Source organism: Aspergillus chevalieri, chromosome 1, assembly GCF_016861735.1.
Source record: "Aspergillus chevalieri M1 DNA, chromosome 1, nearly complete sequence".
Lineage (NCBI taxonomy): Eukaryota > Fungi > Ascomycota > Eurotiomycetes > Eurotiales > Aspergillaceae > Aspergillus > Aspergillus chevalieri.
In genome coordinates, this window is record NC_057362.1 from 3,724,840 (window position 1) to 3,739,109 (window position 14,270).

The 14,270-nt window shown below is 49.8% G+C and overlaps 7 protein-coding genes across 7 annotated transcripts; 2 read left to right on the plus strand and 5 right to left on the minus strand.

Annotated features, from left to right (window-relative positions):
* Positions 1-308: 308 nt before the first annotated feature.
* ACHE_11282A (putative tetracycline transporter) lies at positions 309-1,704 on the minus strand (the record flags this gene model as incomplete). Its single annotated transcript, XM_043275834.1, has 2 exons — positions 309-1,586; positions 1,636-1,704. The coding sequence occupies 2 exons, from the start codon at positions 1,702-1,704 to the stop codon at positions 309-311; spliced, it is 1,347 nt and encodes a 448-aa protein (XP_043132402.1).
* A 2,420-nt stretch (positions 1,705-4,124) lies between these two features.
* Positions 4,125-5,637, minus strand: ACHE_11283A (uncharacterized protein; the record flags this gene model as incomplete). The annotated part of the gene is made up of 4 exons (XM_043275835.1): positions 4,125-4,753; positions 4,815-5,328; positions 5,394-5,421; positions 5,498-5,637. 4 exons carry the CDS (start codon positions 5,635-5,637, stop codon positions 4,125-4,127), a joined length of 1,311 nt encoding a protein of 436 aa, XP_043132403.1.
* A 637-nt stretch (positions 5,638-6,274) lies between these two features.
* Positions 6,275-6,790, minus strand: ACHE_11284A (uncharacterized protein; the record flags this gene model as incomplete). Its single annotated transcript, XM_043275836.1, has 4 exons — positions 6,275-6,301; positions 6,395-6,476; positions 6,591-6,622; positions 6,695-6,790. 4 exons carry the CDS (start codon positions 6,788-6,790, stop codon positions 6,275-6,277), a joined length of 237 nt encoding a protein of 78 aa, XP_043132404.1.
* Positions 6,791-7,020: 230 nt separating this feature from the next.
* ACHE_11285A (NUDIX hydrolase) lies at positions 7,021-8,391 on the minus strand (the record flags this gene model as incomplete). Its single annotated transcript, XM_043275837.1, has 2 exons — positions 7,021-7,867; positions 7,925-8,391. 2 exons carry the CDS (start codon positions 8,389-8,391, stop codon positions 7,021-7,023), a joined length of 1,314 nt encoding a protein of 437 aa, XP_043132405.1.
* A 492-nt stretch (positions 8,392-8,883) lies between these two features.
* VTC2 (SPX domain protein) lies at positions 8,884-11,349 on the plus strand (the record flags this gene model as incomplete). The annotated part of the gene is made up of 2 exons (XM_043275838.1): positions 8,884-11,160; positions 11,218-11,349. 2 exons carry the CDS (start codon positions 8,884-8,886, stop codon positions 11,347-11,349), a joined length of 2,409 nt encoding a protein of 802 aa, XP_043132406.1.
* Positions 11,350-11,481: 132 nt separating this feature from the next.
* Positions 11,482-12,727, minus strand: ACHE_11287A (uncharacterized protein; the record flags this gene model as incomplete). Its single annotated transcript, XM_043275839.1, has 4 exons — positions 11,482-11,587; positions 11,641-11,814; positions 11,867-12,481; positions 12,534-12,727. 4 exons carry the CDS (start codon positions 12,725-12,727, stop codon positions 11,482-11,484), a joined length of 1,089 nt encoding a protein of 362 aa, XP_043132407.1.
* A 547-nt stretch (positions 12,728-13,274) lies between these two features.
* ACHE_11289S (DsbA family oxidoreductase) lies at positions 13,275-14,017 on the plus strand (the record flags this gene model as incomplete). Its single annotated transcript, XM_043275840.1, has 2 exons — positions 13,275-13,319; positions 13,397-14,017. The coding sequence occupies 2 exons, from the start codon at positions 13,275-13,277 to the stop codon at positions 14,015-14,017; spliced, it is 666 nt and encodes a 221-aa protein (XP_043132408.1).
* Positions 14,018-14,270: the final 253 nt, after the last annotated feature.

Sequence of the window (14,270 nt, forward strand, 5' to 3'; positions counted from 1 at the left end):
TACTTCTATAATGCCGTAACGATATCGACGGTCTTTTCTGATATTCTCGTGTTTCGCATTTTAAGCCAGTGGATCTACCATCTCTCCTCCACTTGTATTTATATTTGTTCTCATGTTCCTATACCCTACCGTTTTTTGACAGATAGCATACGACATCTGTCTTAAAAGCATCAGATGTGAATGAGCCCAATGAGTGAACTGTATTTTTATTTCAACTGGACCAGCCAGTATGCATCCAATATAAAAGCCAAATAAAATGCAAAATGACCATAGTCTACAAATCAAATAACCCCAATTCTATAAAGAAATCACTTCCTCCCTGGGGCAGCAATAGGGGGCGACTTCAACGTCGCAAAGACCCCCACGCAAACACCCACCATCGCAAACCCACCAGTGGTATACGCAATTTCCCTCCCAGCAAACCAGAATAACGAGCAGAACAATACCGGTCCCGCTGCACGTCCGACTTGTCCCCAACTCCTGAGTCTCCCAAGGACAACCCCACGCTCACCCTCGCGCGCCTCAAAGCTTCCCAGGCTGTTCAGACTAGTCACCACGGTCGCACTGGTGATCGCCAGTAGACCGCCTGCACCGTAGAGGCCTGCGAGGGAGGACACCCGTGCGAGGAGGAAGAACGAGATCGCGCAGGCAACCACACCAATGCGCAGTGTGGCGAGGGGCGGAAGACGGCGGACGACGGTTCCTTGGAGGAGGGAGGCGATGAGACCCATCATGGAGAGAAGACGGCCATTTAGAGCGGACGGGCTGGCTTTCGTGTTGGCGGAGTAGAAGGTAGCTGTTAAGAAGGGGAGGGAGAATTCCATGCCCGAGAAGGGAAGGAGGAAAAGCAGATGGAGGGCATTAAGGAGGCCCGGGTTGTTGGTGTGTGTGTGTTTGGCCGTCGCTTTCGAGCCGGGAGAATCGTTCTTCTTCGATGTAGCATCGTCCGATTTAGCATGCTGCAGCTGCGTGAGACGAGGATGCGTCTCCGGCAGATAGAACCACAAATACGCCGTCTCCAGAACAATCAGCAGCAGCGAAACACCCGCAGACGTCGCAAACGGGTTCGCAGCAACAGTCGTAATGCTCGATAACCCCGCCCCCAGGGCCGGTCCAAATGTAAACGCGATACTGAAGCAAGCACCCACGAGCGCCATCGTCCCACCGCGCTGACTTTCATCACTGATATCCGTCGCAATCGCATTGGCCAACTGTACATTCCCCTCGCTCAACCCGCCAACAATGCGACTGGCCAGGAACGTCCGGAAGTCCGTAGCGGCGACCCAGAGCGCGACACTGAAGATGTTACCTACCATTGAACAGAGGAGGGCTCTCCTGCGGCCATGGCGATCGGAGAGACGGCCGATGAAGGGAGCTGCGATGGCTTGGAGGAGGGAGAAGAGCGAGCCCAGTCCGCCACCGAGGAGGACGATATCATAGCGCGAGTCGATTGGTTTAGCGAAGGAGTTCTTGTACGCGTTTAAGTAGTGGAAGACGCGGTTTAGAAGGGAGGTCGGGGAGTCATCTTGGTTGCGGTAGAAGGTGAGGAGGGAGGGGAATAATGGTAGAATAAAGGTGAAGGAGATCTAGCAATGTTAGTATGCCATTCAGCACTATCGAAACGGGGAACTATACCAGGTCCAAAAGGAGCGAGAGCATCAACACCTTGAGGATGCTTCTCCGTTGATCTGCAGCCAACGCCATGATGAACGTTTACCAGAAGAACAATCGCAGAAAAGACAATGCGCAACCAATTCGAATATTTGAGTGAGAAAGAAAAAAAGATCAGGCCATGTTGTACAAAAAAGAGCACTGTTAATAAGCATTGAGTAGGATTAATTAAGAAACGCGATCGAGACGCTGGAGTCCGTGGTATGTCATAGCCCTGAGCCCTATTTCCGTTTTGGGAAATAACATCTAGATCATTGGGGTTCCATGAGAATTTGAACAGCCAGAAGTAAAAATGTAACAATGTATGTGGGAGAATTTAAGACGTGAGCCAAGGGTAGCGTAGCTGAAGAAGATGATAGCATAGACGCCGTCCCTAACCAATCCGGGTACAATTACCAAAATCATGGATCGTTTTCCCACCATGACCATTCCACCAGCGTATACAATGCCCACGACCAGCCATGACACGTTGAATTCTCTCTCAATTGAAGTACTCTTTCCCTGCTGAAACCCGGAGACAGCCCCTATAATCACAAGTGGGATGAGCCCGACGAATAATATGAGACTACAGAGTCCGACAGGGAGAATGTGCTTGGGAGAGGAAATAACGTTCCAGGCGGCAAGAGTATGATGATAGATCCAAGCTCTGAACTTCCCTTTTGTGGCATTGGGACTTTTTTTCTTCGACTGATATTGCACTCGCAAAATACCCCTTTTATTCTGCCACTACCTTTGTCTAATAGTTGGGTTCTAAGCACAAAGATTGCAGGGTATTCAGGAGGCAGCATGCCCGCAATTAAGTTGAGGATTGACATGGAGACATATGGAACGACCATTAGTCCGAATGCAGCATATCCATACTGTTACAGCTGGTATCCTATTGTAAGATAGATTGTGGTAATACCTCATACTGCCTGGATGATGCTGACCAACGGCTTTAGTATGTTATATGATGATGCGAGTACGGATGATCCATGAGAAATCGCCTACAATTCCAGTGCAGTATTACTTTTCTCAGGACTTTTGTCATCTCCCACGAGTCCAGTGGTGCCAATTGCGGTACAATCATAAGCAGGTAGTTGTCATGGAGCCAGTTTTCCTATGGACCTGACTATCTGATGCGACGGGTACTGGGAGCCCAGGTAGGATCGCGGCTGAGCTGGTCATGGGTTGCCGTCGTAAGGCCTCTTTAGAAAATAGTTCTTCAGAAGACAGCTGTTTCATCTCTTATGGCATTTCCGTGGTAGGGGTTTCTGAGCTTTCCGTCTCATACCTTTCTCTAGGGTGGGTGCTCTAACACAGAGCGCACCAGCTCGGGCTGCACGCTGCAAGGAATCCTTCTCAGTTATAGCACGGCATTGAATTGTATGAGTTGCAAGTGCCATTCCATTCGCTGGAAGTATAATAGCGTAGATGACAGTTTCACAAGTAGCTTTTAAGCTTTGGTCAGGCTTGGTAACAACCGAAGCAGCATGAGCGAAGTAATTGGTAAAGAAAAAAAAAAATAACATAGTCGTACCATTAGGTGGGGGGTGCAAATCAAGTTTGGGTTATCATGGTTTGTAGTGCCTTCGGGTGCTGCAACTGTGAAGTTCACCTTGGATTGGCACAGAAAGTATAGTCAAAGGTAAGAGGTCATATAAAAAAGTTGCTGTGACAGAAATGTGTAACTCATGAGCAGGCTGGCAGATGCTTTTTTTTTTCCGACAAGTTATTGCTTATCTCTCGTAAAGGCAGCCTTGCATTAGCGCGCTAGACATGAGTGGATTGATCTTTTTGTCCCAACAAGTACATCCATACTCCACTGCCATTTTATCAGATGCTAGAGAACTTTCATTACGGGAAAGACTGGAAGATTGGAATCATGTTGTATGTCGTTCGAAAACCACCTCATACCCTGCACACCAACCAAGGTCTTCTTCACTCCTCCCAGTATGCTGCTCCCAGCCTAGTCCCAATTCCTACCACCGATTGCCCCAGAATCCTTACACCCACGGAAGAACAGAATTTTCATCACACAAAAAGGGTAAAATACAAAATAAGAATAACGTGGGTGAACAGTAAGGACGGCGCCATTAAGAAAACATAGGTCACATGCAAAGGTTAGAAAAGACATTAGAGGAAATATTGAGCAAGATTAGGAGGGGAAGCAAAGAGGAAAGATATGCACGCTGAATAACTGCACAACATATACAATCAGGAAATTTTCCGTCATCCAACCCAAAAGCTGAGGATCAGGATAGAACATTTCAGGAGATTCGTTGCATTCGTGAACCGTAACACCGCCGAACCCATGATTTCATTAATGGAAGGAAACAGGAAGAAGGCCAGATAAACAGCCAAAAGAGGAAAGGAGAGTGACAGGAAGTAGATTCAGCTCCAACGACGGTCGTGGAGCATAACCACAACCCGAACAATAGAGCGTCCACAGTGCGCAATCGATATTGGCCCATTTACTGCGCTGCTGCAGCCACAGCCGGAGCACCATTGGATCCGCCACGGCCACGACCATGGCCGCGTCCACGACCGCGGCCCCTGAACTCACCACGGCCACGGCCACGGAATCCATCACCGCGACCACGGCCACGACCACGACCCCGGCCGCTGTTCTGTCTCTGGTGGCCACCCACAGGCTCAAAGCCATCACCGTTCTGCTTGGGCACAGCAGCATTCTCGGCTTCTGGCTGGACGGCAACGGGGTTGTTTTTCAAACCAGTGTCAACGGATGCAGGGGTCGCCTGGAGACCATTCTCCGTCTCCGCCGGGTCGCGCGGCACTTCAATCAAGCCATTCGCATTCGCGGAGGGATCAGCGGGGGCGCGAGTGTTGGGATCCCAGGATGATTCCGCGATTTCGTTGGCAGCATTAGACACCATCGTCTGAGCTGGGGGAGCGATCTGCTCGGTCTGAACAGTCGTGCCGTTAGCATCGGCGGTGGTGGCATCCATGGCCCCGACGGCGGTGTCCTGAAGTTCAGTGGAGGCAGCATTGGCCAAAGTAGGGTCAGATGCGGGAGTGGTCTCTGTAGTGGCTTCCTCGGAGGTAGGAGCAGGACCTTCGGATGCTTGCTTAACTTTACCATCTGAGTAGAACAACTGTTAGTGCATTGTGACCAGAGCGGACTGATGAATGGGCTTCCTTACAAGTAACTTCAAGCTCCGTACCCTCGAGGTTGGTGATCTTCTCATCCACACCATCAATGAGCTTGAGCATGTTGGTAACAGCATCTTCAGAACCAGTGTAGACCTGGTAAAGAACAGCCTCGAATGCCTGAGCATCAGTCGAGGTCTCATCTCCGGACCGTCTCACTTCAGCGGCAGCAAGGAGGAACTTGCTCAGGGTGAGCAAGCGTCTCCTCAAGTCCTTCTGGCTGGTTTCTGAGGTTTCTGCAATGGCCTTCTCCCGGACAGAATCCAACTCTTCCTTGTGACCCTTCTTCAAGTCATCCTTCTGGCTGGCCAAGCGCTCTTCATAGTAGGCAGCAAACTCCTTGTAATGAGCAATTTGCTCCTCGATCTGAGCAACGTTGGCCTGCAGAGCAGGCTTCTTCAGCGCCTGCGTCTTCTGGTCGTTGTTGATCTTCTTATCCGCAACCAACTCATCGAGCGACTTTCCGGGGTTCTCAGCAATGATGGAGTCAACTTTCGAGGTCGCGTTCTGTAAAGGACTTGCGATTAGTATTGGGACAGGAATAATAGTAGACTTCGACCGCTTGAACATACCAGTTTCTTCAGAGCATTGCGCAGGCTCCTAGTAGAAGGCGGGTTTAAGTCAGTCTCCAAATTCTTGAACTTGAATGCACCTTAAGCGGCAGCTCAAGCCTTACCTCTGAAGTTCCTTGAACCGCGGGTTGTCTAAGTTGTCCAAGCTGTTGGCAGTCGCTTCAGACGAGGAGGTACCGTTGAGCTTCTGCTTTTCCGAAGGGGCCTCAGATTGAGGGTTGCTGGTAACAGGAGCAGCTGCCATGGTGTTGCGCGAAGGTGAATGTGTAGGTGGTGTAGAGGGGTCGGTGGGCAATGTGATGTGGTCGAGAACTAACCAGTTGTCAGTAAGCTTGGCCGAGGGAGGGGAACGAAGAATATGACTGTTATTACAATACCCTTTTAAGGATGATGCGCGAAAGACGCAGGAGTTGAGGTGGTTGATGTCTGGAGAGAGAAGAGGAAGAGGAAGAGGAAGAGGAAGCGAAAAGGAACAAGACAGAAGAGCAGAAGATTTGGGTGGAACTCTTCCGAACCGCCTTTGTCGCGCAGCCCAACAAACAACAAAGCGCGATGGAGACTTGAGCCACCACAACTACACACTACTTGTACGGTGAGGACTGACTCCTCATTCAGATTTACAGGCCAAATGTGATATGTCCACAGCTGGCAGTCAAAAAAGTTCAATAGTTTGAGTTTAAGAAGAAAAAAAAACCACATTCAATTGGGTATCTTGAAACCTCTGAAATAACGCCCCGGCATATTTCCCTTATTATTATCCCCATGGTCCCTGGGCGAAAGGGCCACAATAATCGCCCAAACAAACGCCAGAATGCTCACGTATATACCATGCAATAGATCAAATTGGGCGACAGAACAGGTGCCATGACGGATTGCGTGACTCAACCCTTAAACTTTCGCAGCGTCCTCTAGAAAAGATAGCAAATGCAAAGTCAGAACAGCGGTTTTTCAAATGCTACCTTGCCTACGGGACACTGGAGGGTCAGGAATGCTCGACTTACCTCTGTCACTTTCCGGACACTGTTTGCGGATAATTGCTTCTCGCCTGCCTTCCGCGAACGAATCGACGACTCGCGCATCAATCTGTATTCGAATCCCCTCTCAGCATATTATTCCTTTTCTTTTCGTTGTACCCTGTCCCATGGAAGACGATACGTTGCTCCCCTGGGTGGCATTCGAGGGGTGCGTGCGACTTACTCCTGCATAAAAAGCATGTAATCCAGAAATATCTATTGGAAAAAGAAAATCAGTAACCATTAACCTGTAATGGATCGAATGCAGAAGAGACGGTCACCACTCACCAGAATATCGGCATTCTTGCTCGCATTTCGGTTCGCATGAGCCTTGACAATGCGCTTGACTGTCGCGCGGGGATAAAGCTTCTGGGTGGCTACCATAATTTCACGGGTTTAGAACAATAAACAAAGCTCTCCAACGACGCGACAAACGGAAGATCGTTGATTGATGGTTGTTGATGCTTTCGCGGTGTTGATGTCCATCCTGATTAAGCTTGACAATCTCCGCTCACCGCCTGGCGGTATGCGGAGGGTATTGTATTGTATTTACCATCAACTTCAATTATTACATCTATGTTTGGTTTGTCCAGCAAATGTATACATCTCTAGAGCTATTGTCGACTCCGCCAAAGCTTGCACGCATAAGCTGCTGCCGCCGAGCCAATAGCTACCCTCCAGCCTAAGAAGACATATAATGCAATTCGGAGTCGGTCATAATATCCTCGGAGCATGATCCCAACGGCGTAGGTTCTGCCGTCGGGGGCCTTGTCCGAAGGCCCATAGCATCTTCCCACCCCGAGTCCACCAATCCCAACTTCATTGTGGTCGTGTTGGGAGTTCACATTGTCAGTCACAGCCATCGCGGCAGTTTGGCTATCCATTGCTGTGTTGCTAGGCCGTGCTCCGGACTTCACCTGGAGCATGTTATGTTTCCTCAAGCTGTGTGTAACTAGCTTCACGATCAACTGTAGATCAGAAGGGGTAAATGTCGGATAGTCCCATAGCTGTACGGCTGTGTGCGGAGGGAGCATATCGAGAAAGTCCGCCAAGATACCCAGGGTAAGACCCCAAAGTAAAAGTGGGCGCCTCAGATCATTTGAGCCTGCCTGTTTGTTTACACACCATGATTTCCACCCCTGAAACAGTGACTGACTCCCTGGGCTATCGTCAGGTATAAATCCTGGCGTCGAGTTGCAATACAGACTCTCAGATGGTCTCAATTGGATAGCGGAGAATTGCATCATGCCAACGAGTAACCTAAAACCAAGTCGAGTAATAAACCCGCCCTGGTTCGCTAGACGCTGAGACATATCCACATATTCTACCGTACGCATCGACGATGATAAGAGAGCCCTAAGCGGCACCCAGTGAGTCGAGGCGACTTCCGTTGGTTGTAATTTAAGGGTAGGCGATTCGGGCCGTGTCAACACGTAAATGAAAGGGCATAAGACCATCAATCTAGAGTCAATATCATCAGCAGGGCGCATTATACTTAAAGTTCTTATGATAACATACGGCACAGTCCCCCAGCTCATGGTAACAACCCGTTCCGGCAAGTTTCCCACGTGGATACAGTCCTCGGTTGTCAAGTCCAACCCTATCTCTTCCCATGCTTCTCTAACCGCAGCAGCCTGATCGTCCGCGTCCTCGGGATCTCGTTTTCCCCCGGGAAGCGCGACATGGCCCGTCCAACGGTCTCCCACGCGTGACGCCCGCTTGATGAATAGAACTTCTGGATCGCCATTTTGCACCCAATCCTGAGAAAAGAAGGTGTCTAGTTGTTCTTCGACCGAAGTATTATCATTGCGCGACGGAGAAGAAAATGCGTTTGGCCAATGGTCATATACAGGGCGGACTCGCAGAATCAGGGCCACGGAGGCACGTTTTTTGCACAATGGCGGGTTGGGAACATGCGGGTAAGGATTTTGATGGAGGTCGTTCAACACATTGTGAAGAGAACTGGACAGGGTGCTCTCCATCATGGCGGCGACTCAAAGCCGAGGATGAGGTGAAAGTGTGGACGGGCATCTTTATCGGACTATGTATCGGACTTATCGGTAAATCTGTCATGAAATTACCGATACAGTACCATTACCGACGACGCTATCTCGGGACAATGAATCATCCTTTCCGAGAAGCTAGCGACGTCATGTAATCGATTATTGGCTAGTGCTAATGGCACGTGCTCCGTGCCGCAGTCAGACTAACCGCATTTGTCATGGCGTGGATCATGGCTCCATTTCAGTCTGGTACTTCTGGCATTCCCTTAACCTCTTCTTTTTCTTTTTTTCTTTGACCAGAGATATAGAAACTGGCAGTGCTGGATTTTGACGTCTGGGATTGCTGTCTTTCTTGCAGTTTGAGTGTGATATACTCGATTGACGTCTCTCCAGCTCTGTCTCAAGCCGTCGATAGCTTCTATCCCTTCGATCAATCTGTCGTCTAACTGACGTCGCCCACCGTTTTCAACCACTATGCGTTTCGGAAAGACGCTGAGGAACTCGATATACCCTCCTTGGAGCGGTAAATATATCGACTACCATAAACTGAAACTCCTTTTGCGAGAACAGGATGTTACCGGAGATGCCAGTGATTCGGAAAGTACACAATGGACAGAGGAGGACGAGGAGGCGTTTGTGCAGGAATTGATCAACGTTCAACTAGATAAGGTCAATGCTTTTCAGGTGAAAACGTCTCAGCAGCTCCGAGAGCGTACTTCTGCTTGTGAAGCCAAGTTGCGCCCAATCGCGCCCACCACAGGTCAGGAAACGCCTGCAATGAACGAGGATGAGAAAAGAGCGATTGCTTCAGATGCTCTTCAGGAGCTGGACGACATTACAAAGGAAGTCAATCATCTTGAAAAATATAGCCGAGTCAACTTCACTGGTTTTCTGAAAGCTGCGAAGAAGCATGACCGCAAGCGTGGTGCGCGGTATCGCATCAAACCTCTACTGCAAGTGCGGTTGTCGCAACTTCCATTTAACTCTGAGGATTATTCGCCTCTTGTCCGCAGATTATCGGTGATGTACTCTTTTGTTCGCGAGGTCCTTAACCATGGCGCCGTCCGTCCTGAGGAGCTTGGAGAGCCTCGGTTTGGTCATGATGCCTATTCGTCGTTCAAATTCTGGGTCCATGCGGATAACATTCTCGAAGTCAAGACCTACATTCTCCGGCAGCTGCCGGTCCTTATTTACAATCCTGGTAATTCTAAAGAGCTGGACATGTTGACTGAGGACCCTACGATCACATCCCTCTATTTCGACAACCCCCGATTCGACCTATACAATCAGAAGGTCCTCAGGGAACCTGAGGCTGGGTCACTCAGATTGCGTTGGACTGGGCATCTGGAGGACAAGCCGCCTATATATTTGGAGAAGAAGATTGTTACCGATGAAGATCGAAGCAGAGAGGTGAAGGTGCAATTGAAACAGAAACACATTCAAGAATTTCTCACTGGCGAATACCGATTTGACAAGAAGGTTCACCGGATGGAGGGTATGGGCAACGGAGAGTCAGTAGAGGCTGATTCGCTTAAAAAGGACGTGGAGGAACTACAATCGTTCATCAAAAAGCACGATTTGCAGCCAATGCTTCGGGCCAACTACACTCGCACAGCATTCCAGATCCCTGGCGACGATCGAATTCGTATCTCACTTGATACAGACCTGGCATTGATACGGGAAGACTCGCTTGATGAGGAGCGTCCCTGCCGGGACCCAGATCAATGGCACCGTTCCGAGATCGACGTGAACCGGATGGAATACCCTTTCGATACAATCAGAACTGGAGAGATTTCCCGCTTCCCGCATGCGCTGCTAGAAATCAAGCTTCGAGGAAATGCGCTTAACGCTGAGTGGGTGCATGATTTGATGTCTTCTCACTTGGTCAAGGAAGCTCCTCGATTTTCCAAATTTGTCCACGGAGTTGCACAACTCTTCGAAGACAACGTCAACAATTTCCCTTTCTGGCTGGGTGAACTGGAGAATGACATCCGCCGGGACCCCGAAACCGCCTTCCACCAAGAGCAAGAACGGCTTGCGAAGCGGGCCGAAGACGACATCGCAGTCGGAAGCTTCCTGGGAGGCAGCAACAAAATGAGTCCGAGAATCAGAGCTTCTATGGGTTCACCAGGAGCAAGGTTCACCGACATTGGCTCTCCACGAACCAGCAGACCTTCCCAGGCTGTGCCATCATCGCCCAGAGCCTCTGCTTCCCAGCCTGAACCTCCCCGCCAGGATCTGCCACCACCAGCGCAAGAGGAAGAACAACCAGGCGAAACCGACAGAGTCGAAGGTCAACCCTCAACAACAACAATAGCCCGTCTAGCCTCCCTCTTTCCCTCCTTCCCCGTCTCCCGCTCAAGTCGCACATTCCGCGACTCCGCCCCTCTCCCACCCGGCGTTCAAGAACCTGGCACCTGGATCAAAGACTCTGGTCCCGTCCGCGTCGAAAGCAAAGTCTGGCTCGCCAACCAGCGAACCTTCATCAAATGGCTACACATCAGTATCCTCCTCTCCTCGCTCTCATTGGGTCTCTACAACGCAGCTGGTAAGCAAAACGATGTGGCCCGGGCGTTGTCTATCGTGTACACGGCGTTTGCGCTTTTCTCAGCTGGTTGGGGATGGTACATGTATGAGAAGCGGGCGAGACTTATTCGGCAGCGGAGTGGGAAGGATTTGGATAATTTGTTTGGGCCAATTGTGGTATGTTTTGGTTTGGCTGTTGCGCTAGTGTTGAATTTTGCGTTCAAGGTATGTGCACCCAGCAGGTTATCACTTGAATACTGGACACCAAGCTAACTTATATAGTATTCTGCTACTCTGAAACATATTCGAGGGGGTCATGAGCCTGATATTCCTGGTAACTCTACCGTGGCTTCCGTGGGCGCTGGCTCCTGGGGATTGGTGAACCAGGCACAGCAACCACAGCAGGTGCTTTAGGCCACTTGTAAAAAATGTGTCTATTTTATTACATCCTTGCATTCGTGCCTGTCGTTCCAATCATGTACATCATAACCACTTGCCATAGATGCGGTTTATATATCCAAATGCAACAAAACCCCGAGTGTGAGCCTATGTCTCTCCCTGAGAAGTATTCCCAATTAATGGTGTGTGTTCTGGATCCGGCTCGTGCATTTCCCTTCGGAATGGTTTGGGCAAGTTCTCCGGTGATAAGTTTCTGTTGAGCATCAGTAGACCATCTTGAAATAAGCATTCGCCTTGGAAATGTACCTATCCAAGAAGAACCCCCCAAATAACCATAAATAAATAGTCCCCAGAAACGCAATAACCCATTCCAAGATCGCAGCCTTGCGATACGCATTGACTCGCTCCGGTGCCGTAATAAAAATGAAAGTCATGCAAAGGAAGACCTCTACCAGGATTACTGCAGTTGATAGTGACGCACTATCAAGTCAGTACAAACCCACACACTCACCAGAGCAGATGGGAAGCATACAAAACCCTCACAGTAATGCTCCTCTTTCCCCAATCATGAATCCACTGTCCCCGATTACACAAAAACGACACAAACCCGACTACCTCATTTGCATACACAACCGCCGTCCCCGCAGCCTGCAGCGCCAGGCCTGAAAAGCACATTTGCAGGAAGAAGTAATGCACGGAGTGGTAGCGGAAGGTATCCATGATGCTGAGCAATATAAGGGCGATGCTGGCTGTGGACGCTGCGAAGACGGAGAGGAGCGAGATAAAGCGGAGGGTTTTTGTGATATTTGTGTCTTCTTCGTCGTCGTCGTCCACCTCGTTTGAGTTTGAATGCTCGTGGCCGTTGCCATTGTCGTTGTCATTATTGTCATTATCACTGGTATTATTGGAGTTGCTGTCATTAGTGGTTCCGTATGAATTGTCGTTCATATCGTCGGTGCTATGCGCACGGTTATATTCAGGCTGGCGATGAATCCTCGGATGTCCCGCAGCCTTCAACAGCGCAAATCCAGGCTCATAACGCATGACATGCACCGCAGCGACGGTGATCACGAAGCACACGGCGGTTATCGTCGACCCGACGAGGAACAACGGTTTCAATTCGAAAGAAGCAATATCTGAAATGAACCTATCAACGCCGTCAGACCCTTGGATTCTCAGATAAAACAGAAGGTACATACGCAATCGGATACATCTGCCCCGGATAGCGAGGCATTCCATGCGTGATCCATGATAGGAGTAAGCCCGATAGCGTCGCGAGCCAGACCAAACCCGCTAGACAGGGAAACAGCGGGAGACGGGAGGGAGGGATATTGAGGATGACGAAGTGCAGAGACGACCAGAGGCAGTCATCGAGGCGGACGAGAGGGTTCATGGGGATGAATTGGGGACTGGCTGGATGCACATCCAGTCCTGGTCAGTGGGGTATCCAAGAATGAGGAAGTCGAGAAGGATCAGGTGACAGATCAGCTGATGTCTAGATATAGCAACAGAGACCGTCTCCCTCAATTCCTCTACTCGATTCCACGATGACAATAAAAAGCGTTGTCCCTGACAGATACTATTCATGACTACGACTGCTGATCATTAAATCCAAGGAGAAGCAATGATGTCATGCCGCGGGGATCGCTGCGCAACTCCATGCGACAGAGCTACGGTATCAACACATTCTACCTTCCGGGTATACAGAGAGATGCCATTGACAAGTATCATTGAGAAGAGCACACGCGGAATATAGCAGGCATTTGCAATCTCAAAAGAACAAGGAAGATGTGATAGTAATCCATCAATTTCTACGGCTGACAAATCGCTTATCCATTCAATACCCGACGAGGATAACTATAAAGCCGAATCTATCTCAGTTGACATTCGGTTATTTTCTGTATACACAGTCGCTATCAGTTAAAGCAAATACAGACAGCATGACCAACTTCACTATCCAGATCATCTCCGACACCGTCTGTCCGGTACGTCTCCTTATCCATCCCCCTATCCCCTCTAACTATCCCCCCTTCAAAAACACCCAACTAATAGAATTGTATAGTGGTGCTACGTAGGCTACCGCCGCCTAACCCGCGCAATCGCATCCCACAAAACCACTCACCCCTCCGACACTTTCACTCTCTCCTGGCAAGCCTTCTACCTCAATCCCTCCGCAGCCCAATACCCCGGCGTCGACAAACACCAACACTACGCCTCCAAGTTTGGCGAAGAGCGCGTCTCGGCGCTATTTGGCCGATTAGCGGCTGCGGGGGAGGACGATGGGATCAAGTTCCGGTTTGGTGGGAGGACGGGGAATACGAGGGATTCGCATCGGGTGATTTGGTATGCGGGACAGCTGGACAAGAAGAGTGAGAGGAGGGGGCTGGCGACAAAGGTGGTGGAGGGGTTGTTCAGGGCGTATTTTGAGGAGGAGAAGAATATTACTGATCGGGAGGTGTTGGTGGATGCGGCTGTGAATGCTGGGATTGGGAGAGACGAGGTTGTGAAGCTGTTGGAGTCTGATGAGGGTGGTGCAGAGGTTGATGAGGAGGCTGAGCGGGCGAGACGAAGGTTGGTGACTGGTGTGCCGTATTTCACGGTGCAGGGGCACTATGCGATTGGAGGTGCTGAGGAGCCAGATGTCTTTTTGGGGGTGTTTAACCGGGTTAAAGAGGAGAAGTAGACTTGAAGCGAAGACGTTTATTTAATTTTGATAAGCTATCCCAATCTACAAATACAGTCCCCCCATTAGTCCCAGCAGCATCCTCGGGGACCATCCATCAGATAAGAAAAGAAAACGCCAACGCCAATATCATGCGCATAATCAAACATCGCTGTAGTGACAATAAAGATAAAGCAAGAGAACAACCTTCTCAGGGAAGATCATGCAACTGAGGTCAAGACCAGCAGGTTTTCAAAAGAAGAGATTGCATAAC